The sequence below is a fragment of the Phaenicophaeus curvirostris genome, chromosome 4 (assembly GCF_032191515.1).
Source record: "Phaenicophaeus curvirostris isolate KB17595 chromosome 4, BPBGC_Pcur_1.0, whole genome shotgun sequence".
NCBI classification, from domain to species: Eukaryota; Metazoa; Chordata; class Aves; order Cuculiformes; family Cuculidae; genus Phaenicophaeus; species Phaenicophaeus curvirostris.
Genome location: NC_091395.1, coordinates 70,923,048 through 70,949,991, shown reverse-complemented (window position 1 = coordinate 70,949,991; position 26,944 = coordinate 70,923,048). Strand labels below are relative to the sequence as shown.

General features: G+C 38.1%; 1 protein-coding gene across 2 annotated transcripts in view; it reads left to right on the top strand.

Annotated features, from left to right (window-relative positions):
- UVSSA (UV stimulated scaffold protein A) overlaps window positions 1-26,944 on the top strand; it is a 375,853-nt gene that overhangs the window by 27,915 nt on the left and 320,994 nt on the right. For both annotated transcript variants that reach the window (XR_011337395.1, XM_069856486.1), the window contains exons 8-12: window positions 11,991-12,168; window positions 13,355-13,507; window positions 18,444-18,627; window positions 19,469-19,580; window positions 25,224-25,407. Coding sequence is in view for 1 of the 2 variants with exons in the window: in XM_069856486.1 (XP_069712587.1) it covers window positions 11,991-12,168; window positions 13,355-13,507; window positions 18,444-18,627; window positions 19,469-19,580; window positions 25,224-25,407 (811 nt within the window). In the remaining variant the exon portion in view is untranslated. The remainder of the gene's footprint in view (window positions 1-11,990; window positions 12,169-13,354; window positions 13,508-18,443; window positions 18,628-19,468; window positions 19,581-25,223; window positions 25,408-26,944) is intronic.

The following is a 26,944-nucleotide window of genomic DNA, read 5'->3' as shown; positions in this document are numbered from 1 at the left end:
CTACATGTTGCTGCTGCACTAAAGTAAATAAACAGCCATTCTGAAGTAATAAAGTGATCAGCGGTGTGGGTAATCTCTGACTGCGATGAGGAAGTCATTACATAGATACGGGTGCAGCGATTGGCTCTAGATAAACAAATACTTTCTAGGAGCAAGAGCAACGGAGACAAGAAGCTTATTTCATTCCATCATGTTCCAATGTAGTTTAGAGCTGGAAGCCGCACAGTGTATGCTTCTAAGTGTGCTAAACGCATACTGGGAGTGAAGGGATTGCAAAGGAAATCTGTAAATGAGCCTGAATATTAGAAATACTGGTAACAGTCTGGTGAAATGGGATAAGGTTTTGTGTTATCACCTGCATTAATAGCAATTGGAGATCCACAACCACTTCTTCCCATAAAGTGCACAACTTCCAGCTCAGAAAGAAATTTTTTTTGTGTTTGGGTTGCTATCACAAGATGTTAAATGGAGCTCAGCTTTCAAGTGCAGAATTATAGCCACTGAGCATGTACCAGATCACTAAATATAGTCTTGCCTTCTTTTAATGCATTCTAAAGAGATTCTTTATAAGTAAAGATATAATGTATTTTTGTGAAACTGAGAGTTCATCTTAAACGATTAAATTTCAGTGCATTAGTCCTTGTCCTTTGTACATCTGCCTTATTAAGCGTCTGCAGCTTTGCCTCTGTGTAGCACTGTGTATTTTAAGATTCAGAAGATTTCGGTGTGTTGTACAAAAGGGGGTAGCTGCCATCACATAGAACTTAAACACCTTGGATGCTTGAGTAAGTTTCTTGCTCCTACACTTCTCCATGAGTATTTGTGTGAGACCGGTGCTGCGTTGTGCCTTTTTCAATCCTGTTTGTGCTTATTTTAACTTATCTGTGATTTGCTTCATAAAAGTCAGGCTGCAGCTCTTACCTGTATAAGGCAAATTTTTCTTTTTGTTGAAATGAGGGAATGTGCCTATGTAAACCCAAGATAATGTGGCTCGAGTGAGTTTTTTATTGTCTTCTGCCATCAAATTTGGCTGCAGACAGTGAAAGATGGTCAGTAATGACAACCTGTAGTGGCAGGGGTCAACTCAAGGACATCTCCAGGTGTTAAGTCCTGCTTAGTTCATGACGACCGTGAGCTAAGAAAATGAAAGTCTATGCAAGTTAAATGTTCTAACTGGAACATTAAACTTCCCATGTAAAATAAGATCTCTACGTTATGTAGAGAAGTGAACAGTTTAAAGCTCCTTTCAGTGTGTTGTTATAAACCAGGAAAAGTTAGCAGCTCCTCAGCTAACCAAGAAAACAGAGTTGTAAAACACAGCTGTGGAAATGGATTGAAACATGATATTTAAAAGTCACTTTATTTTCTTTCACTTCTCTTATGGAAGTGGAAGCATCCTACCTGCAAGGTAGATTTCAAGGTGCGATGCTATTTCTGATGATGCGTATGTGTATTTGTGTTTCTCCTGAGATCTGAAAAGTTTGTGAAAAATGAAAAGATATTTAGAAACAGGGGAAGTTTTGTAACCATAAATATATAGATGTGCAGTTGTATTGTCTGTGTGTATATGTAGTTGATAATGGTGGGATGTCCCTGCCCACGGCAGAGGGGTTGGAACTAAATGATCTTTAAGGTCCCTTCCAACCCAAACTATTCTATGATACTATGGCGATCTCAGAATTTATGTTATTTAATGTATAAGAGGAACTGAGCATGGGTACAGTTTGGGTGGAAGGAAAATTAAGTAAGTCAATTTGAATCTCCATGTATAAGATGAAATGTAAATTTGTTAAAAGAATTTAGGTGATTAGATAACTGAAGTGTGAAGATATAACCCATTAGGGGTGTCATGCCAAATTAACATTACCAGACTTTTAACGACCTCCCATTTGTATAATCCTTATTTACACTTGCACCTGATGTCTGCAGTAGACAAGAGACCAGCCATCCTGTGGTACCACAGAGCCATTTTAAATGCATTGTATTGCTAAAAAGCAATATTGGGCTGAAAACAAAACATATAATAAATAAATATAATTTTCATAGGGCTCCTCTGGTTCTCAGCACCAGTGTTGTTTATGCTCATTGCCCTCATATGGCTAGTACTGCTAACTCCTTAAAAACAGAGGCATTATTTATTTAAAAGAAAGCTTTAGAGAGAGATGAAATCTTGTTTCCACTTGAAATTTCCCACATTCCAGCCTTTGTTGGTAACCATCAGTTGCATTGGCTTAAAGCCTTATGGTAGATAAAGCAAGGGATGGAACTGTACAGCTTCTGACATCGTTCTTGTGCCATAGGCAGAATTTAGTGCTGACACCAGGGAAAGAGATTCCTTGGTGGCCTTGGCACAGCAGGCAGCTGAGCTCTGAACCGCATGGGAAATGATCCAGTTTGAGACACGTGGTTTTCCATGTAGAAAAGGAAGAACTCTTGGATCTAGTCCGTAGCACCCACCTCCAGCCGCAGTTGTCTGCTAATATGTTTTCTCAATTCACAATTCTTGTCTGTGTCTCAGTGCATGCGTTCATGAACTTATGCAATACTCCTTTGAGATACAGGGACGTGCTATCACTGTTTACAAGTGGTGACGTGAGGAAGCGGTCTGACTTGGGAATATTAACATGGAAGCAGTCTACTGGTTATCAAGTTTCATCCTTATCCAAAATTATATGAGAAATGACTGTGCGGTCAAGAACACAAACCATTATTTCCAGTCTGGGAAAACAGATTGTTTCTCTTGTATTTGAGATTTAAGCCAAAATGCTTTTAGGTCTCTGATAGCTACTTCAGTGGTTCAGGTTGCATCTTAAAGCCTGCTTGGGATTTCTTTCATATCAAGATCGAAGCTGCAGTTCTGAAATCCCAGGGGTTAGTTCTATCCATTTCAGAAATTCTTCCCTGTTCCGATGACAGAGTGATGTGCCTTTGTGAGCTAGATGTCCCCACGCTGCATTTCCTAATCTGATTGTGTCTGGGTCATGCCTCTTCTGTGTGTTAAGTAGCTTTATTTTTTTTAGTATGAAATGTCATAGCAACATGGGAAAGAGGGCTTATACCCCAATTGAACAAATAAGGTGTGCAAAACCAGTCTGTTTTTAGCAGAGAAGTCACTACTGTTTTTTTACATAGAATTAGGAATGCTTCAGACCACAGATGCTATTCTAGTGCAGCTCTCACTGAGCATTTTAGAAATGTGAATAAACTTTCTATTACACCATTCATTAAAGGTGTGGGGGTTTTATAGCTTTTGCATTTTTTCTGAATGTTAAAAAGCCTCAATTAGAAATAGTACAATACTGCATAGAATAGTGCATGATTGAATTTTCAGATTAGAAGCAGTAGAAGTCATGAATTTTGGGGCATTTATTCAGAAAATTGCACTTACTTGTATTGACCAGGTACACTCTCATCTGCACCTAAGCAGCAGATTTCCATGGGTGTTGGTTTTAAAAATTTTATTCTCTTGACTGACGTCCATCAAGATATGCAGGGGAAACAATGATTAAAAGCACATCTGCCTCAGGAATGTAGAATATAATAGAATATTCAGAGATATGATTTAGTAGTGGACAAGTACAATTGGATTAGATGATCTCAAAGGTCTTTTTCAACCAAACTATTCTATAATTCTGTGATAATAGGATCATCATTATGGATTTAAAAAAAAAAAAAAAGGAAATTAATTACTGATTTATTGGAATCCAATTCTTTTATTCCCTACAGAATATGTTTTCTAAATACTTTGAAATACTTTTAAATGTATATACTTTTAAATGTGTAGCTTCACTGTGCTTACTGTTTTGTAGCTCTATTTTCTCTCATTTTTTATGTAGGAAGTAGGAAAAGAGTGTTTTTTTAGTTACCGCGCACAATAGTAATGTCATCGAAATATAGTTTCTCCCATAAAAAGACTGTTTTGCTGTTTTGTATAACAGATTTAAAGCTGGACACAGCAAAAATAGTGTGTATGCAAGTGTTGATAAGGTGAGACAGAAACCACTTATTTTGACCTATAAAGAAATGATGAATCATACCGTTTGTCTTTTCTCCATAGAAGCATTTAGCAGATTTAGTTAATACAGAATGATTATCTTTTGATTTTACAGTTAGTTTTTCCTCTATTCTGTTGGATTTTTTTAATAGTATGCATGAAAATCTTCTGGAAATCATGGGGAAAACACAGAAATCCTAAGCGTTGAGTTTACATCCCTAATCTACAATATCTAAACATCTCTGAAATACTCAAAGATTTGTTTTCAGGACTTATTGTTGTTCTAGGAAATCTCTTTGTTTATTTTTCTGTTACTAGGATTCATTAGACTTCCCTGTGGTAGGCATACTTGATAAACTTACTGAAAGCAATTTTATAGTAGCTTTTAATTGTTGGGTGTTGATAAAGTCTGTGAGAGAGACTGATTATCATGTCAATGAACATGAAGTAGACTTGAATCAAGGATCACTCAACACAAATTAGAGAACACACCAGTGGGATCACTACAGCAGCTTCTGTGGATAGCAGGTAGCTATATTTAATTGAGTATGTGAGGTGGGTTTATTTGGGGTGAGGTGTATGTCTGAAGAGCAGTCTGGCCAAGTGCTTTAATTAGCTACATGCCATAAAAATGTACATCACCATGTTTAACAAAATAATTGTGCCCTGGCTTAGTTATAATGAAAACAAATGATTTTGATGACATTATTGTTTGGGAGTGAATTTGCGGAGGTTCTACTGACTGTTGAATCACGACACACGTGCTGGCTAAGTAGACATTATGTATGTATGTAAGCTTTTCCTTTCCTTATTGCAGTTATTTCTGTTTGTCTGGGTTCTGCCGTAAAAGGCTAATTGGTTTTTAGTCTGGTTTGCTTTGTCTGGTCTCCGTACCTCAGAAACTTCCTGAGGGAATTCTTCCTGCATGTGAAGAACGTGAAGAACACTTTTGACATTGCGAAAGAGCTCAGTGGAGACCACAGCAAAAACAAACCTGAGGACTTTGGGGTGAGGAAGCATAGCTCTCAGGAACTGAATTTAAGGCTTAGAATTGCACTATCTGGGCTAAATAAGGACTGGTGGATATGACTGGGGCTTTTTTAAGGGGAAGGAAAAAATCAGTTTTTGCAGGGGGAAGGACAGGCAGAATTACCTACTTACCTTTCACTGCACTGTGAAATTTGTGTTCCTTTTTCCATGATTTGGAAAATGCAATTAACAAACAGTTGTGTTTTTCTCCCTAGACAAGAGTCTAGTATTTAGTATACAATTTCTATTAATATCACTATAACTCTTTAAAAAAAACCAATAGTTGTTACATGATTGAAATAGCACACGTTGATATGCTGTTGGTTTGTAGATAACAGACATTCAGCATGAAATTAGAACCCCAGTGTGCTATAAACAAATATGTACTGTGTGGTCTCAGTTACTCTTAGCACATAAAACATCTTAAGTCTCTCACTATAACTTTACAAGTGAGATTGCCTCATTATATAGTAAGTTTTTAATGTATCTGTGTGTGGACAAATGCATGATCTATCTAACTACACTTAGGACAATAACTAAATAAAACTTGTTATGATGCAGTGTTTGGAATAAAGATAACTTTATGCATATACAAAAAACATTTTTAGTGCTTCCAATAAAAATACTTCTACATCCATGCAGAAGTGTTGATTGTAGGTATTTTTTGTGACGCATCCTAATCAGTTGATCATGCAAACCCTTCCTCACTCTCAGGCAAAGTCTTTCTGTGTAAATAAGGTTCTCAGAAGATCTGACAGGACATGGAATATATTTGATTCCTAATAAAGTTCTTAGAAATTGATAGTCACTGCACAGGATGCTGATTATACTTCTGAATGGTTTATAGTGCTGGTGCACCTCATAGGAACTGTGCAATGGCCAGGGGCTGCAAAATCGTAAGCAAGAAGTTTAAAAGATCAGGGTGGAAGGTGTAGAAGGGTTTAGCCTAAATTCTGCTTTCAAAATTTATTCTAATTCTTAGTTATGATTGTAAAACAACAATAAACAGAGTAAATTAATGAGAATTAACATTATAACAAATTAACACATTCTGTAGTTCCAGTAAGCCAAACAAGGTATTTATGTAATGTCAGTGAACTCTTAACTAACATAGTTGTTATCTTTTTTTCTTTGATTTGAATTTCTGAAGTAGAATTCCAAAATTTTAGATAAATTTAAACGAGCATCACTGCATTCAAAGATGCTGGGAGCATCTTTTGGTTGTTTAAGATCTCTGATTATAAATAACCCCTTGACAACTTTTTAAAAACTAGTGTAATTTATACAGAAATATTAATATATAATAAGTTGCTCTGGGTGCACACACAGCTTGTGTGCGCTGTGAGAATATGCGAAATATTCAGCAATATTTCTGTCTTTTGGCATCCTCCTCAAGCAGCTGCAGACACCAATATTTTAGTGGTGTTCAAAGCTAAGATAAGGAACTATGTCTATGAAATTTAAAAGGAAGTTTTCTATCACAATAAATAAATGGCAAGAATTTTAGGCTGTTTTATCCAGGTATGAACATTTTGAAGGTTTTGTTCATAACGTATGCTTTTATTATTTTCTCATCATCTTAAAGTTCTGTGTAAATAAAGTGATACTAACAGGAAAAGAGCCTGCTTTTCTAGGTGGAGAGAGATGAAATTTGATCCCAATTGAAAAAAAAAGCCAACCAAACAATGCAATATCCCTTTAATTTGTGGTGGTTTCATCAAGATCAGATCTGTTGGGGATGATGTATAATTCAAATCTTTATCCTGTATGAGTAGTAGAACCTTCAGAGAAAACTAAACCTTCCTACCATACGATCACCTGTATTAATGTTGTTCACACACACGTGTGCGTGGAGAGGTGTAGCAGCACTGATCCCAAAACACTGAAGCTGTTTGGAAGCAATGCCCCTGACTTGAGCCTTCTGGTCTGCAAGTCCATGAGAGGTAAGCTTTGCACAGTCCTGTTCGCTTAGCAGTAAAGCTCATTGTGCTTCCTGTGTAAAATGCCCACAGTTTTTTTCATTGAAAGCACAGTAGAGCGTATTGTGCTGGATTTTCCTGGCAGTCCTGATTGTCTCTGCTAATATAAAACACCTACATTTGGTTTGACTAAGATTTGACAAATAGAAAGCAGAAATTATTGTATCTCTCTTTTCAGGAAAGTTGAAGTCCATAATACTTGTTTATATTCCATCCCTGTTTTTGCAATCAAACTTAAGTGAATCTGAAGTAGCTAGATGTCGTCTAAATCCACACAGCTGAGGAAACTGTGCTTGCTCTTTCTCTGAATTTTCACTGAGGGGCTTTTATCTCCCCCTAATCCCACCGTTTCTGTCAGGACATAATCTCTTTCTCAAATTTACATTTTAATTACAAGGCCAGCTGAACTAGCTAAAATCAATAATGTCAGCATTCAGCAGCCTAACTTCAGCTGAAACCCCAGCCTCTCTCTTTCGTTCTATCGATTTATCTTGTGAACATGAGCTACTTTATTGCTTCAGGCAAATAGGTGCCATTTGGTCAATTTAAACAGAAAAAGAGGATTTGAGCATTTTTATGATTCTTTCTAAAAGTTCCTATTGGAACAGTTTCAACCCAGGTACTGTACTTGTGTTGAATAAAATGGAACACCAGAATCCTTAAGAGGAATTTTACTTTTAAAAATGTAATTAATTACATTTATGTCCTAAAAACAAAACAAAACAAAAAACCCTACTCTGACATTGGATGCCATTCAGCCAGGGATGTCTACATGGTGACTCTTGTCTTGATCTTGTTAGCAAAAACTAATTTTATAAACAAATATTTTTTTAAAAGATCCTCAGTCGAGGTGATGTTACTGATGTCAAAGTGTATTTACCTTTAGCCATTTTTCTGTTAATGGTTTAAAGTAAGAAATCAATGGGAAAATATTTTGTTCTTGTAACTCTTAAGAATTCCTATATTGATCTTTGGGATGTGATTTTATCTGTCTAAATGTCACATTGTCCATTTATCTCTTGCCTTTTCTGTGTGTTGCTGACTGCATGTCTCTGCTGTTCCCCTCCTCTCCCCCCACAAAGAAAGTCAGTGTAGTGAACAAGCAATCATGCTTCTCATAAACATCATAGGAAAAATCGCAATAAAGATAGGATTTCCTAAGAATTTTTAATACGTATGCACATACCTGCTACCTTCTGACTTTGAGAAAGCTTGTAAATAGTACATATACAAGTGCTCTCAAAACTGTTGCTTTAAACAATGCTTTTCAGAAAGGTACTGTGCTTTAAAAAGAGAGATAAGGCAGTTTAAAATGCTAAATACACTCTAAGCAATCCTACATTACAGATACAATATCACGTATTTTTCTCAGCTACCCTTGTTCATGCCAAAAGGTATTTTTGGGATGTTCTCTGTAATAAAAGGACCTTTACTTTTCCAAATCCCAGTGATTCTAAAGTGTGTTTATAACAGAATATTTTGAGTTAGTTCTGTTTCACTTAGATCCCTTTCTATCATATGGCAGATGCTGAGATGGAGTCCTACCCTGCCCTTTTCCAGGTGCATAAATTCAAGATTGCAGCCTTAATATTTCACCAAAATGAAAATAAACGTTAAAAAACGTTTTTATGGAGGCACTGTTATCCCTCTTGAGTGGCAAATCCACAGCCTAATAAATGTCATGATAGAGTTTCTTTTGCTAGTTATTTCTCCACTTAGTTCCATCCTATTATGCTTAATTATTATTTCTGCTATTGCTGTCCTTCTGCTAATTTTGAGACCCTTTTTCAATGCACAGATTAGTCCTTCAAATGATTTTTTTTAGAATAGTCTTCTTTAAAGTCTTGTTGAGTTTGGGAAGGTAAGATAGATAACAAGGTAACTGTGGCATGTTAATCACTTTCATTAGAGTATGTGATGTGGGCATGACTGAGTAAGGGAGGAGTAGCATTAGGTGTGCTTGACAGCAGCAGCATCACCAGCCAGCAGGAAGATGGTCTGTGTCTGGAAGCCGGTTCTAACTGCCAGTCTGAGGACATACAAATTAGGAAAGGGTGATCCTTCTTTGCATCACAGTCCATGCTGACTTCCATTCCCAGGGAGCACTGGGCAGCTGGAGCAGCGCTGCCTTTCAAGGTGCACTGCCTTAGGAATGTGGGCTTTAGTTTTGGGGTGTTTTCCAGAAGGCAGAAGAGGCAGTCAAGGAAGACATGTGTTTGACGCTGACTTCAGACTGTGCTGGATGCAGTTCTTGCTGCCTGTGAAAGTTTGGACAGTTAGGTACTTACTGAAATCTTTCCAGGGCAGCCACTGGACTGGAACTTCTGAAATACTAACTCTTATATTTGTTCACTCTTGTGGGGTATCTACATGTTACTCAAGTAGCCTTTTCTTGGGAAAGGTGGAATGCATTGGCCTGCTAGAGCTGGATCTGTTCTCTCTATGGACATGGGAAAATACTATCACACACAAGTTGCATCATGGATATACTTGCCAGAACCGTCTTGTTAAAATGGTCCACATTTCTCTTTGTCGTGCACTGGATGAGTAGAAGGAATGTGTTCAGTTGGTGTTGGAGACTGAGGAGATGGAGAGGCCTCCATGAATCCTTATTAACTACTGATAGCTAGCACGCTCTTGTACTCCTTCCTTTTCCAGATCCTATTTGCTTCCCTGTCTTGTTTTGAAAGGGGAAGGTGAGCCGTCTTCCACAGCAGTTGCCACTGGCCTTTGCCTGGAATCACCTTCCCCTTAAAACACTTCCCTTGACTGTTACCAGTGTCAGCCATTCTAAAGAGAGACGTGGGATATCAGATGGTTGTAGACAAATCCTCATCCTTGAGAATATTTTTTCCTTTGGAGTGAGTGGTATTCAGCAAATCTAGGAATGACTGAAATGACTATTCACTGTATGCAGCGAAATTTAAAGGCTACGCATGCACGCAAGCCAGATACAACTGGATGTCTGCTTTTGTTTTAACTCTCCTTCTGAGGGGCTCTGGCTTTGTGGATTTTGAATTGGCATTGTCAGCTTCCTCTGGGGACAGGATGTCCAGGGACTAGGTAAAGCAGGGGATCGACCGGGCATCCTTGTTGGTGCCCTGAGCTTGAAGCTTTGGAAAACAAGGAGGAGAATTCATTCCCTGCGCAAGGACTCAGCTCCTGACCTAAGTATGTGGTAAATGCAGACCCATGTGCGTGTAGCGGGTGGACCTAGAAGGTTGCCACCTCAACAACTTGACTTGTGGCTGATGTCTGGCAATACCTTCTGCATGGCTGCACCCCATAGGCAACAGGGAATGAGTGGTGCAAATGAATTGAGGTCAGGATTAATTACTGGAAGACCTTATAAGGTAGAAAGAGGGGTCTGGACAAGTTGCTCTAATTTTGTTTGTGAATAATTTGTTTTTCTTTAAAATGAAAATATTTTGTATACCAAAGCTACTGCTGCTACGGGTCCTGCAATTTCCTACTTAGAGGGCAGGTCATTCACTTATTCTTTTTCAGTTGATATCTTGTTTAATAATTAGCAAAACAAATAAGCAAAGTAAGAACACAGCTTCAGGGCTGGCTAGAAGTGGGCAAGAGACTAAAAGTCCCAATGAAATAATGTCTAAAACATATCAGGTAAACTCAGGTTGCTTTTCTTGAGAAGGTTGAGATAATTTGCCTGAAATTTTGGTCTTGATTTGGGTTTTCTTGAAGGGTGGGGCCTTGCATTTCAATCAGTTACTCTATAAAAAGGCTTTCTGAAGGAGCAAATGTAATCTTTTATATTAGGGTGAGGGATCAAATCTCTGGGTTTAGCTGTCATTGGCTGAAAAGTTCTTGTTGCTACTGCCAGCTAATAGAGTTGCTTCTCTGGCTCGGTGGGTAGAGGCATGTGTTGTCTAACTGCTCAGCCTATCTAATTGCATCATTACAGTCTGGGCTGAGTGTCTAATCTAGCTGTATAAAGTAATTAAGTTGCCCCACCGCTGAGCTGCTGGTGCTGAACATCAGTGACTTGCAGTGGGCTTGTTTCTGCAGTGTAGCTCAGGCATTTACTATCTCTTGAGCGTACTCTGTGGATATACTCATTGCTTCTGCCAGCACTTAGGTGCTTTATCTTGACAAGTTGTGTGTTTTAGTATCTGTGAAAGAAGAATGTTCTCTAGATTGTTCTGTTTGCAGGTGTATTTAGGGATGGAAATTCAACTATTCTTAGTGATGCTGCCCTTCAACAAGTTAGGAAGGAAAAAAAGAGATGTTTTGTTTAATATTCTCAGCTCTGAAGGGTCGATATGGTAGCTGAGAATCATGAAAGAACAAGGATGTGCTGCACACACACTTTGTTTTTTCACTGAGTGTGCTTCCCTGCCAGATGTACTGGGTGGTGACAGTTCCTGGTCTCATCAGTCCTGTGCTGCAGTGAATCCCCCACCCAGAGGTGGTTTCTCTTTGCCAGGCTCTAAGAGTTTTAGCAGGACTTTTTGCTGAGACACCATAATTAATCTTAGTACACAGGATGTATTATGCCTTTCATTCTGCTTTCTGCTGCTCTTAGATGTCTTTTGGGAGACTAGGTGTTAAACAGTAGTGTCAGGAGTTCCTTTCTTCTGTTTTACCTTGATATAACCTTGAGAAATTACATACTAGCAAGAGAATGTGACACTAGAAACTTACTTACAGAAAGCACTATTGCAGTTGAGGCAAACGTATTGTTAAAAACCTTTCCAAGGTGAAGTAACATCATTCTTTCTTGTCATACCATGTCATACAAATTTAAAAGCTGGTTTTCTGTAGTTAGTTACTCAGCATGTTTCTGTTCCAAGATAAGAAAAATTTCACAGGCAGAAATATCACTCTGTCTTTGAGTAGGATTGATGTCTAATGCAAACTGAAAGCAATAAGACACGTAATCAGCTTCCTGAGCTGTTTGACCCCACTGTGAAGTGTTGAGGGTAAGAGAAGTGAATCACTCCTAAACACTGAGGGTTTTTTTGCAGGGCTAGAACCCCAGTCGACTCCAAAAGCGCCAGTGGGGAAGACATCAACAGGACCAGTTCCACTGAGCTCCTGCACCCAGCTGAAAGGGAATGAAGACGAATTTGATCCAACCTGTGCAGCTGCCACGCTGAAACTCATCAGAGACAAACTACCAAAGTTGCCACCTCCACATGCCAGGTTATCTTTTTTTGAATGGTTGTGAAAACCTCTTGCTCTTGTATTAATTAGTCACAAAAGCACACAGAAAATGCTCATGATCTAAGCAATCTGCTTAGTTTCATTTTGAAGTTACAATTCTTATACTGAGATGTACATTCACTGCTTAATATTGGTGATTTTGTTAGTGGTTACACAAGGCTCATAAGAGATGTTCTACTACTCTGTTTAGGTTTTATTTGATGTAAATGGCTTCTGAAAAAAGAAAACATTTCCTTCTATCCTATCAAAAAACTTGATCACCATATATTGAAGTAATTTTTGGTTTGCAACTGGACAGAATGTATCCTAATACTAAATTAGAAAGTAGCTTCAACCATCTCTTGGTTCCTAGTGATTTATGTGGCAGTGCTGCCTGGAAACGTTTTACTGATTCAAAAGACCTATTTGTTGTCAATCCTGTTCAAAGTCTGGTGAAACTCCAGCCTCATCTAGCATTTATCTGTGACTTGAGAATGAAACTGGCCTGGTATGTTCATGAAAACGCACTTCTGCATTGACCAGGAAGGCTACCTGCAAACTAGAATATGATGTCTGAAAGAGAAAGATGTTTACTTCATTAGAACTTTGGAGTTTGGAGTGTTTGGATTTGCTTTTTTGTTATTAATCTTTAAAAAGTTACTATTTCAGTAAGGTGCCTGAGGCCATTTGTAGCTCTATCAGTGAATAGCCAAGGACTCCATAGCATCACCCTGTTTTTTGACGACTAATGAATTCTGTAGTGGTGTTGCACAATGAGTATTACAAGGCTGCAAGCATTTGCAGTCTGTGTGACTGCCGTACAAACATGACATGAGTTTACAGAAGCAAGATCTTTCTAAAAATGGTTTGCCGTATCAGTAGCTCTTGTTGTTACAGCGCAGCACGTATGATCGACTGATGCCCCTGTTAGTTCTCTAAGCTTTTACGCCCATGGTAACTTTATCTAGCTTTAGCTGAATGTGCAGTTAAGCTTCATGATACAGTGTGCTGTACTTGGTGTGTGGTGTTATGGTCTGTATCTTCTAAAAAAACCCGAGCCCTATAAAGATAATTGTAGTCCTAGATTTAAGATTATATTGGCATTGGTGTGAAAATCTAGGGGAAAAAAGAGGAAAAAGTTGTACTTAATGCTGTTCTGTATTGACTTTTCATCGATGTTCTCCAGTGACTCTGCCACTACTGAGCCAGCAGCCTTGGAAGAGCCTGACAGTAAGAGAAGAAAACGAGAAGAGGAGCGAGCTAAAGCTCCCCTCATGCCCTTTGGATTAGATCTTCACTACTGGGGACAGGATCAACCAAGTGCTGGAAAGATTCTCAAGTAAGGCTCTTTTTCTTTTAAGACAAACTAAAACAAATATATAGATTTACTTGTACTCAGAGGTCATGCAGTGCTGTGACTGCTATTTCTTTTGATAATTACTTTTCTTCTTTCCCTTGTGCTGTAGGATCCATAAACAAAGTCAGAAATTCTACCATAAAATGTTATTTGTTTTGAGAAGATGTGATACTAATTAAATATCCTTTGATGCTTCAAAGCATTTTTTTTCCCCCTGCTCTTTCATGTTTGTGTATTATTTGCAGCATGGCATCACTTACTCCAGTTTAAATTGGTACCTTATTATGCAAAGTGTTATGCGAGTGCGTAATAGACCATCCCTCTGCTGGGGACTTTACTGTCTAAATAAATAGCAAATAATATAGGGGAAAAGACTGGGGAGAGTGTCAGGGGTATTTTTCCTGACTTTACAGAGTAGTAACTGAGGAAGTTGATATGCTTGTTCAGTCACTCAAGAAATGGGTGGCAGTTACAGGCTTTGAATTTGGATATCTCACTTTTCATTCTTGTTGTGGAAGGTTCTGTGTTTCTTGGACATGAAGTTTTGCTGACTTGGGGAAAGCTTTAGCAGTGTTGCAGAGAACAGATTGCAGGTATATATTGGAGCTTGTTTCTAGCAGTCTGTCCTTAAAACCCCATTGTAGTACTAGTATTTTTATATAAAGGTGGGATGCAAAGTCCCCCATCTAGGTATGAACTTCATTTAAGTCCACCAGAACTCTAGTATTGGTGTGTACCCTACCTGTTTTGGAAAAGGCAGAACCCATTGACTGGTTGGATTGCAAATCCAACTGTATGTTCTCAGCAGGATTACTTTAACTTAGCTTGTTTTCTTACCAAAACAAACAAAAAATCCAACCCATAACTACAGTGTGAAGACAGTGTTTGCAGGAAAAAAAAAAAGCCACAATAGGAAAGTGTTGCCCCTGATTGCATAAAATGCTGAATGTTTTAAGTTGTGAAAATCCAGTGAAATTTGACGCATAATAGTGCTTTAATGCACTCACTCCAAGCTTTGGATTCTGCTTGGTGTGGTTCAAAGCCTATAAAATGGTTAAGATTTTCAACAGGGCTTTAAGAAGCATTTGTCTGTGATAATGCCAAAAAGGTAGTAAGCCTTTATTTTACATTGCAAATGAGTTATTCCAGTCATAAGTGAAATCAGCGACATATTTCACTGCCTGTCTGCCTTATGCTGTACTGTTTTATTTTTATGCTTTCCAATAAAATAGAGGGCACACTTCTGAACCCTTTAGTCTATAACTACACATACAGCAATCTAACTGAGGATAATTTAAGTAACTCTGCACATACAATACCATTGACCCTTGGGTATAAAACATATTTACTGAAAAATTTGGGTAGTCATTGGCCAACTCCTTTAACTTTTCTATTTGCACACGCACACTGTGTCTGTAAGATGCCTAAGAAAAAAAGGCAAGTCTAAAACCCAGACGATACAAATCAAATGTGCATGGAATTTGAATTTTCAGAATCTGAATCTGAAGTGCAAAAGTCTTTCCCCTTCACCCATTTAACACTGCGCTTACTTAATTACAGCGTTCACCATAAACTAAGATTTTGATAGTAAGAATGTAGATACTGGGAAGATGATTTTCTAAAGAAGTTTTGTTTGTTCAGCTCAAAAATGATGGACTAGAGAAGGGGAACGGTGTTTGCGGGCTTTACAAAAAGTTTGTGCCAAACCATTTTCCCCACTTCCATCTTCACTCGCACAACTGATTAGCAGTTTAAGAACTCTTAAAACGAGTTTATAAAGCTGTAGTAGTACCTTTTTGGGGGGTTGGGGTGTATTTTACACAGTGTTGTACTGTGTAGAGGTTGCCATGCCAGCTTAACAAACTATTTTGGATAGCGGGGGCCTTCCAAACTCATCTACGCTACTCCTTGAGTTAAATTAGCATACTTTTAGGATCAAAGTAAGTTAGCTGGTGCAACACTTTTTGACTGTGACAAGGATATTTGAATTAGCTCATTTAGTGCATGTTCCAGGGTCTCTGTATGCATCATAGTGGTTTTAAAATTTATATTTACTCGAGCTTCTGATAAGCTTCCCATCATCATTTGAAAAAAGTTGATATAAATTCATAAAGAATGCCACATTTCTCCAGGAGCTGGACTTTCTTTTAAATTCTAGTTAACTGTTACTTGTCTTCTATTCCTGGTAATGTATAGCTGTGTAATTTCCATTACAGCCACCGTTATCTGTCCAGATCAGTAACACACTTTCTATGAGTGAGTGAAGTGCTGATCTTCTGGTTGATCATCTCTTCCCTGTTTGATCCCTGTTACAAAAAGGTCTTACTTGTCACGTGCATCATTTTTTCAAAGATCTTATGTTTTGCTTTTTTAAAGCATTGCTTGTATTACAACAGCAGGAAATCAGAAAACTTTGGGATTTAGCACTGCGTTTTTCTTTTCTCACCTGCTGTAAGTCATGCTGGGAGAAAATGCATATGTTTGTAGTAAATAATAATAATAATTATAAATATTTGTATAGGAATCAGGCTATTTGAAGTCCAATTTTTAAATATTTATCAGTGATATATTATCTAAAGCATAATATTAATTTCCTTGAGATTTGTTGGATACAAATTATTTTTTCAGGGGAGTCAACGTATTAAACAGATCTTTTTACTAACTGGAAAGGTTGGCAGGCACAACTGTTAAATGCTTCTTCATTCTCATGTAACTGTAATTTGATAATTTAGAGGGGGAGGGAAGTTCAGACCACCAAAGGGCATTAGAATTTTACTAAAAGATTCTGTGAGACTACTTCACACATAGAAATCCTGTGTGGTATCTTTTTAGGAATGCTTTCCCCTCCATGTATTTGTAAGGTTATTAACACCAAGCTAGTAGATAGTCTTGTTTTCAGGATTGTACGAAAACTGAAAAAACAAGAAATGTATTTCATTCTTTTATCTACTGCCTGCTGTATGTTCTTGCCACATAATTTCTGAAGCTAAGATACCATAACATTAAAATGTTTTGCTAACATAGTATTGATATATTAAAAAGATTCTTAGATGGTTTTTTAGGGTATATTTTGCAGAAGTGTGTTATTGAAAAAATTATTTTTCCACATTTTTTTGTTTAAAAAAATATATTATTATCGTGTTTAATATTGAACTAGCCTCAACTGTAAGTCTTTTTGCCTTTATCCCCCAATTTACCAGAATTAAGCTGCTTGTACTTTATAGCAAGTTAGAATTTTTCTGGTCCTAACAAGGTGAAGAAATTATTGGACAGGATGAATCTCTTTAACAAGGATTTTCCTTCTTGGACATTTTCCTGATGATGTGGCAAATCATGGAATGGCTTCAGAATTGTTCAAACCGTTTTTTAACCTAGTTTTAATATCTTTACATAGTTTAAAATGACCAAATATTGCAGTAAAACCAGCAGCTATGCATGTTGTATGTTGCTATGATCAGAAGTTTCCTTCCCCTTTTTGTTATTTGCTTGTTGTCTGTTGAAAACTTGCTTAGATAAAATTCATCAGAACTCTCTACCCCCATTAAAGTTATTCTTTAAATGTTCTTTTATGCACTTTGCTGAGTTGAGATCATTGTGATTAGCGAAGCCAGTGTTCACCTATGTATCGCTCTCAAGTCTATAGAAGGCAAAGCCTCAGAAGTAGGAATGACACCCAAGGATATTCATGAGAGAAAATCCTCTCTAATCAGTCTGGAATGTATTGGGTGGAGAGCTATATGGGAGAAAGGGATTGTAAAGTGTCCTTTATGAATTTTAAGTCTTTAGCAAGACATCTGTCATCCACATATCTCCATTTCACTTGTAATAAGCAGCAGACGTGCAGGCTGAACATTTTTTTGCTTAGTTTAGCTGTGTTTATTTCTTTTTTTCCTTTTTAACTTCTTATTTCCTTAAATTTGGAGAGGGGTTGTTGTTTTGTTTCAGATATCTTATAGTTATCTAAGCTTAAGCTGCTCCCCCTAATTTCTTTTCATGATTAGAAAAAAGAAAGGCACATCAGAGGGACAGTCATTGCATCCTAAGATTTGCAACTAACATGAATCATGTTGGTACCCTCTGGGGTTGCCTGCTTCCTGTTACAGACTATTGGCAGCTCAGGGTGGCTGAAATGAAATTAAACGAATACTGTGAGAAACTTGAAAATACTACATCACCCAAGGGTCCTTCCTCCCCTTCTCTCCCACTCTCCACATCTGCTGGAATGGTACTAATTTTCTTTACACAATATTAACAAAGAGTATATTTGCCTATTTGTGTCTGTAAATATAGGTAAGAGCTCTAATTTTAAAATAGATTTTGAGTGGATTAGCTTAATCTCCTACAGGAACATCCCGTAAGTTTCTCAGACACGAACACTGTATAGGACAACCTGGAAGAAAGAATCTCTGTAAGACTCAACTGATTGTTTGCTCTCTTCCTTGGTCCAAGTATATTGCAAATATGTCAAATATATCTGATTTCAGCTTCTGCTTCTCTGCTGCTACACAAGTACAGCTACCAGGAATAATACCAGACAAGTTAAGGTCCAACTCTTTCATCCCTGGTCTACCTTCTGACTTTAATCATAGCAGTGTTTTGTTATGAAGAATGTTTAACTACAGAATTGTGAAATTATTCACTGAAGCTGAGGATTGGATAACTGACTTCATGTCAGATTGTGAACTAAGACTTGTAATAGGTTAGCACGTTAAACAAGAAATCAATACTAGACAGGATTTGGTAATATTCTAAAAACACCTTCAGAATATTGGAGTTATAAGGAAGAAAGGTAGATTCTTAGTTTTTTTCTAATTCACTAGTAAAGCATCCCTATCTTTTACATTTGAGTTTGCCATGCTGACATCTGTATCTGCTTTCTTACAACTTTGTGAGTAATTTTGATTCATTGTTTTCCCAGATTTACTTCTGAGCATCGATTTTGGGCACCCAGTGAAGTAGAGGAAGAGGTGGAAAATAAAGAAATAACTGAAATGTTAAATACTAGATATATAACATTTGCTGGCAAGTTTGAACCAGTGAAACACAAATGTCGAGCACGAAAGCCTGATGGAAGTCTGTGTGAAAGACAAGATCGGATTAAAGTGAGCACCAAGTAACATAACTTCCCAGATCTGAGCTGTTTGGAGAAGTTCTTGTTAAAATGTGTCCATGAAAGTTTATTTCACATTGTAAATATACCTCAAGGGAGTGAAAGAAAATTGTATTTGGAGAAATTTGCTAGTGATGTGTGCTTCATATGAGAAGCATCTTTCCTGTAAGGAAGCTGTGAACGTTTAAAGAACTCTCAAATATTTTTGGCATTCATCATAGGTATTTATATAATATTTGTTACTGTAATGTTTAAGTACCTGACAGTAAAGCAAAAAGTTAGTTGTTTGCTGAAATGTTTTGCTTATTTACAGGCTTATTAGATACTAACTGTATTTAGAAATATGGGTGATTGAGAGTCAAAGAGATTTTATTTACAAATTAGGTTTTATGAAAGCTAAACCCTATACAGCCTCAAATTATGCGCCCCATTGAGCAGAAACGCTTTGCTTGTATACTTTGTTCTAATATCCTTGTTCTTCCTGTGTTACCTGAGACTGAAGGATCTTAATGTGCAAAGATTCTTTAAATGAAACTGTTTCAGGAGAGGGATGTAGTGTAAACAACAAAATACAGGGCAGCATTGGTGCCCTGGTTCCAGGCTTGACAGGAGGTGCTGCCTGGACTCTTTAAATTGGCTATTGATATCATAAAGAGCTTATTTCTTTGGGTTTCTGAATGTATTAAACACATTATGTTTGTGGGATCCTGATACTTTCTAAGGTGGACTGGAGATTAGCTTGATGTCTGGCTTTAAGCTATGTTGACTAACATATCAGCATTTTATTTCATTCAGAAGTTTTGAGGTCTTTTTTCTTCCTTTTCTTTCTAAAGTGCCCTTTCCATGGAAAGATAATTCCTCGGGATGAATCCGGAGTTCCCATTAATGCAGAGGATAGAGCCAAAGAAGAAAAGATGCTATTTGAGAAGCAAGCAACTCAGCCAGGTTTGTGTCTGCATAGTATCTTAAGAAAAGGTTGGTTGTTCAGCCCTTAGAAGAGAAGGATGATAGTGATAGGATGAGGGGGGATGATTTTAAATTGGAGGGGAGAAGATTTAGATTAGACATTAGGAAGGAATTCTTCACGATGAGGATGGTGAGGCACTGGAACAGGCTGTCCAGGGAAGCTGTGGCTGCCCCATCCCTGGAGATGTTCAAGGCCAGGTTGGATGGGGCCTTGAACAGCCTGGGCCAGCGGGAGGTGTCCCTGCCCATGGCAGGCGAGTTGGAACTGGGTGGGCTTTAAGGTCCCTTCCAACCTAAGCTGTTCTATGATTCTACAAAGAAAGAAGTAAAAACGTTAGACTGAGTTAGGACATAAAACTTAAATGTATGTGTAAATCTTTATTGTATTTGTTTGTATATGTGTTGTATACAGTATTTATAATATGTACGATATATTTACAACCCATATAATAATTTTATATATTGTATCTATATATTGTCTATATATTGCAATGCATCTAGACATATAGATGCTGAGGGAGAGCAATCTCAGTATACAGTTGGACAAGGAGTGAGGCAGGTTGTGTGGAGGAAAGGAGCTGATTCTTGTGTTGCTGAAGGCACAGATTGGACCGTATTTCTCTTTTGTTCCTAACCCCATTCTCTCATTTAAATTCTTGTTGGTTTTAATTTGCAAATCATTTGCAGTGATTCTTGCTTATGTGATGAATATGGACGTATGTGTACACACAATAAAGTTAACATTGTATTTGTTCTTTCTTTCCAATAGTTATTGTAATGTTCCTAACACTTCTCAGACAGACGAATTATATAGCCTTTATCTTAAGGAACACCTTTATTAAGGACAGCTAAACCTATTGACTGGGAAATGCTTGACAGTAATTGTTCCCGTGCTTCTGAAAAGTCATCTAATCTTGCTGGCCCCTAACAGTTGTGATTTATGTAGTGTAATGATAATATTACTAGGATCACTGTGTTACCATGAATATTGGCAATGTGGGAACTTGTTTTTCCTGTATCTATTCATATCTATCATATTCTGTATTTCCTACACCTAGTCTTTTACTGCTTGTGTTTTAGAAAGAGAATTCCTGGGCTTGTGGTGTGCATCTGTGCAGCATCACTAGAAAATGCTCTGAACTAGGGAAGCCCTCACCTTGGGCTTTTCTTTCTTGCCTTTATAACTAACCTAGATATTCCAATAGGCATGATGTATGTGATAGGCACGAGGACGGGAGCAAGCAGGTGCCTGGTGCTTAATTGTCCAGTTTATTGTGCAATAATCTGGATTTTGTTTTTAAGCTATAGGAATGGGAGACAAAACTTAACAGCCTTCTTGCACCCTGGCTGCTGCTTTCAGGTGTGGAGTGTTCTGGAAGGGAGGCTGTCTTTCCTCAAGATAATTTGAGCATTTTTAGCCAGGATAAAGCTCTAGACTGCTAGACTGTGCTAGTCTATACTAGCTCTAGACTGTGAAAACAGTGAGAAAGACAGCAAGCAGTGAATACAAAAGCAAGAATATTACTGCAAATAAAGTCTCTTATTCCCCTTGGAAGTACAAGTAAGCCTTATTAGTGATGGATACAAGGTAGATTTTCACAGAGTGCCAGGGGGACTGCAACCAGGAAGAAGCTACTGGAAGTTGATGGACTGCAAAGCAAGATGGGAGAGAGGAATCTATACAGCAAAGACATACTGTGTAATTGGAGGGGACAGATTTGTTTTCAAAGCTTTTATTTAATCTGCCTTCCTCCAGCAGGTCTTAGTTTTCTCTGTTTTAAGCTATTTATTCTAGATGAGTATTCTGCATTCTGATTAAACTTACCCGTAGGCTTTATCATTTTGATATCTTGTGGTATGCTCCCTCTAAGGAGTTCTCCCTTAAGAAAGAGTTGTCTGTAACTCAGTATTTCACCAGTTTCACAGTCATATCTATGATTAATGAGGCTACTGAACCTTCCACAAAACCCCTTCAGAGCATAAAAAGCAGTTGTTGATCTGTTATCCAAAAACGTCTATGTCAAATGCATTTAAACATACAACTGACCTGCCCAGTTTCATTTAATACGTATTTGGCCATCCCTGAGTGACCGTGCTTGGCAGTTGCCAGTACCATGTGAATGCAGCAGTTACTGAACACCTCCTGGTGTCTGCATGTGTCAAAGCACGAGGTTTGGAGGCAGTTTCCATCCTTGCGTAGGTGGAGGGAAGTGGTCTAAACTGGCATCCAGCCAACAACATGGGCATGGTTGGGCTGGGGCAGCAAAACCAGGCCAGAGGTGTGGATGTTGAGCTAAAAAGAAAAGTTCTTAACTTCGTTATGACAAACTAAAAATAGGAAATTAAACTTGTAGGTGTTCTTGAGGGACTAGTTTCAAAGTAGAAGCTAATACTGTGGTATAAAAATCACTTGCACTGAAAAATATTGATTTTTTTTTTCCTGTAAAATTGCCATTGCTTGAGGCTAGACATAATATTTATTTTTATTACAGTGTCAGCTCCGTGTTGTTAGAGACTTCTCACCTCTGGCCCAGGAGGATGTGTATGTTAGTCCCAAACCAGTGTTGACATTGCTGTGTTGCATTATTGAGTGCCTTTGTTAAGCTGAGATGTCATAAAAAGGTCCATCCCATCTGTCTGGGGAGATACTGAACAAGCTATGGCACTTAATTTATTGGACAAAACCTCGCAGGTTTCTAAAGCCAGATGTGTACCAGATGTCGCTAAATACTTTTATCCGCTGCTTTTTGTTGGTTTCTTTTTTTTTTCTGTGCCTTGATGTTTTTATATTTGTTTTACAATATTTTTGTCAACCTGTTAAAATGATCTTTACCTTGTTTATTTTAGGCTTGTGGTTTGGGTGGTAGCATGTTAAGTTGGTTTGCACTGGGGTTTGAGTTTTTTACAAAGGGCTTGAAGCAAATCTGCACAGTGCTGCTGTAGAAAATGTGCAAGTGGGACCTGCTCCGTACAGCACCTCTGGTCTTACGGCTGACAACGTGGTTTGTTAGTTACAACAGTTTGAAAAATGCCAAACATTAAAATTAGGCATCAGTTGCATAGTTGATTTGCACTAGAATTCTTCCTGTGTCTTTTTTCCTGTTGGACGGTAGGTTTATTTTCATCCTTGTGTGGTTGAAGGGGAAAGCAATTATGCATAAGTAATATAATTCATGTGATAATGACGATGTCTAGACAAGACTGTCATTGTTATTACAGAGCATTTTTTAACTTAGTATAAACTTTTAAACTCTAAGTGATGTCCACAAAATGGGGCTTTGGACTCTTAGGTCTTTAAACAATGAATCGGGTGGGATTGCACTGACCTGCTAATCTGCAGTGTTCATCCTTTTCCAATAGTTCACACACAGGAGCAAATTAAGTGCCTATTTTTTGTGTCAAGCCTGAAGAGTATGTGGTTTTTCAGCCCTTAGTGACTTGTTAACAAACAGGTATGAGGACAGGCTGGTGAAGGCAGGCCGCTGGCCAGTCAGATGTGAAATAGCATCTCTTTACTAACTACAGTATTGATTCCCGCCTACCCTTGCAAACTGTGTAATTTTCTTTTCCCTGCTGCTAAACTCAGTAACAATGTATGAAGAGCTTTAGGGGCCCATCAATGCTCAAAAAGGCTGCTCTTCCCTGGCATTCTATTGATTTTTCTCAAAGGCTTTTAAATTGCTCCTTCATTTTACTCAAATGCTCATTTCATCTCTACTGGATGCCGGCATTTTTTCGTTGTGTTTAAACAATTGCTCCATTCACTGGGTTCCTTAACTGTGACGCCTTCTTATTACTGGGAGATAAACTGTTTAGACAGTTTTCCTTAATCTTGGATTAATCGTTCCTGTATCTGAATTGTTCTGTTCTGTATTCCTTCACTTAAAAAAAAAAAATAAAGTCTGTGAGGTCTTATGATCTATCAAGTATATGTGTTCTATTTTCTCCCTCTATACTTCTCCTGCTCAGTTCTTGCACGGCTTCATTTTCCTCATGCTTTTTGCTGTGTTGGATTTTAATCAGTCCTTGCTTTCAGGTGTCATAGTAGGTTAGATCTAACCTTTCCTTGGAAAATTGCTTTGGCGTTCCTGAACACCGTGTTCTTAAGTGGGGACATTGCCTCTGACCTTCCTGAAAGGTTGTTACCAGTATTTGTCCCACTTAGTGAGCATTTTGGGACATAAGTGAAATTGTAGAGTTGTTTAGCACTGTTTATTTTTCCGTCTCTACATAGATGTTAAATAAGCATAGTAGAAGTTTGGTGTTAGTATTTCTACAGGCAACAAAGGCTGACTGATGGATGAAAAACTCTATGACAAATCACTGGCATCAAAGAATCACATAAAATACAGAATTCTGACACTTATGCAACACACTTTGGATCATGTCACTCTTTGAAGTAGTACTTATTAGATTTTTTTCCAGCCTATATGCTGTGAATCTTTATAATACAATGTAATTTTTCTAAATTTCCTTTTGAAGTTATCCATCCTGCAGCCACATTTTTACTTTCTGCTTTGTTACCTTGTTCTGATATGCATACTAAAGGTGAAAGCCCACTGCTTCCTCAGAGATTTTACAGTTTAAATTGTTCATGCTTTTGAGAATCCATTCACAGTGTATGGTTGGATTCTGAAGCATTAAGGTTTTGATAAAGTTGTAAAACAAGCCTTTGATGAGATAAATTAACTCCTGTGCTATTGTCAAGAGAAGAAACTTTATTTGATCATTAAACTCAGGAAGTAGGGGGATACTTAAAAAGTATCTTTTTCAGATGCAAAATGGGGCTCATGGCAACAGGATCGTGTTGTCTCATTCAAGAATGCTCTTCAGATATCAGATACCAGTTCATGTTTTGAAGCAGATGGGATTCTTTGATGCAGGAAAGTTACAGTGTTGTCACCCTCACTCCGCTCAAAAGTTAGAAACATAGAATCATTTGTCTGGTAGAGACCTTTGAGATCATGAAGTCCAAATGTACCTGCCTACTAGTAAACCATATCCCTGAGTGCCTCATCTACCTGTCTTTTAAATACCTCCAGGGATGGTGACTCGGCCACATTCCTGCGCAGCCTGGGCCAGTGCCCAAGAACCCCTTTGGTGAAGAAATTTTTTGTGATGTCTAATCTGAACCTCCCCTGGCACAACTTGAGGTTATTTCCTCTTGCCATATCACCTGTCACTTGGGAGAAGTTAACGTATCCCATTATTTTAGGTTTATTATTTAACTTATTCAGAATTTGCTTCTGGAGGTACGTTCCTCAGCTACACGGTCAGAATTTTGTTCAATTCCTAAATAATAATGACTGGATTTGTTACCTCTCCTACATGGAAGAGTTTCCTTGGAATTTTGCTACTGTGCTACTGCAAAAACTTAAATCTTCCTACAGAACAGTTTTATCTACAGCAGCTGATAACAGATACTAATTCCAGACTGGCAGGGCTATTTCATCGAGATCTGTCATTTTGGCTAACTGCTTCATCCTTCCCTTCCTTTGTGTATGCAACTTAAAGCACTGTGGCTTGGCCCTTGCCTAGAGGTGACAAGAGCCTGTGCCTTAGGAATCTTCAAATTCTTCTTAGGTTTGGAGTTTCAAAGTGCATGCTTTTTATTTTAAACAGAGTGGCGAGATCCAGAATTCATGAGAGAAGTGGAAGCAGCGACGGGAATGGATCTTGGTTCCTCTAAAATTGATGGAAAAGAAGGGAAAAAGAAAGGAAAGAAGAAAAAATATCCAAATCTGACAGACCTGAAGCAGCAGGCTAATACTTCTCGTGCCCGGCTTGAGAAAAAAGTCTTCAATAAGTAAGATGCTTATGTTCTGTAAAGGCTGTTCAGTTGCTATTTCCCTTTGTTTCAACGGTACTTTCTGTTTCTACATTAATGTGCACTTACTAAACAATTTCTTCTGCTAACTGCAGCACAGGAATGCCTTCCATATCTCTGGAAAGTAAAGAGTAGCAGGTACCAATAACCAAGATTATTTCTTTGAGAATGATTTTCTGCTAATTTACAAGTTTACCCTATAAAAACTTTTTTTTATGCTTTCAATTTTTTTTTTTTTTAATCACAATGGTGACTTCTCTGGATGATCATTTATTAATTGGATGGATGCTAGTTTATGTTTGCAAGTAGTACTGGAGCTGGAGAGAAGATAATATGTTCAGACTGACACAGCATTACAGCATCAGACACACTGTAGTAGTGTAGATGGAGTAAAAATGAAGTTTTGCCTTTTGAAGTCCTGAGATGGGCTGCCCCGAGCAGAATTTCAATTAACAAAAGGAGCTGTCAGAACCCCTTGGCTTTTGGCGTGTAGCAGTGTCTTGGCAGTTGTCCTCAAGCCTCTGGTGTATGCTCAGAGACGTTCCCAAACTTTTGACTGCTGCCTGGGTTTCCTGTGTGTTTTCGCTCACTCTTCAGTGTATGGAATTACTGTCTGGCTCTGATGTAGTGCCTTCCAGTCCTCTGTGTTATTCAGTGACGACCTGCCATTGCATTTCTCTCCTCCATTACTGAGAATGCATTCAGTTGGTTAAGAAAAACATCTGGATCCTTGTGTTATGGTCCTCGTTCACTTAACCCCTCCTGTCTTTTGCAAATATTAAGGACTGGACCTGCTGCAGGTCTCATTTCAGTGTTAGAGTTTGTAGATGATTATTCCCTGTACTAGAGGTGTGTGGATGCAGCATTCTTCCCACAATGGTGCTGTTTCTATACATCTCCCTATCCTCCCAGCATGTGTGCAAAGATTGCTCATGGCCTACATTTACCTGGAAAGTAAACTGTTTGGATGGCATTGGCACTCAGAAATTTCAGAGAAAGGTGTGTCCATGACTCACGTAGGCATATATGAGTTAGCTAGTGTGCCTGCTCTAAAGTTCAGAAGGAAGCAGGACCCTACCAACCCACCAAGAGGAATGGGGTTTAGAATGTGTAGTAGCTTCATGTATCCACTATGTTATGTCATTTCTGATATCTAGTCTTGGTTAGACGTGGCTACAACACAGATTTGCCTAACCACGCTCTGGTCCTTGTCAAATGGGAAGCAGCTGCAGCTCTTTAAGGAGTTTCACAAGTCAAAAATGAGGTAGTCAAAGGAAACTGAAAAGTGTAAAGTTGTCAAATCAAAAAGTCAACTTATAAAATCGTCATTGCTGGCTTCTTCTGTAAACATACTGAATGAATTGAACAGCATCCAAGGCTCAAATTGGTTTAATGTCTGTTTTCTCTTTTCTGATTTAATGGTTGTAATAAGAAAGCCAAAACCACGTTGCTTTTAGTTACAGAAGTAGCACTTGCTCTGTGAAATTCTCGTATTACCTGATCTTAGTTAGAAGTC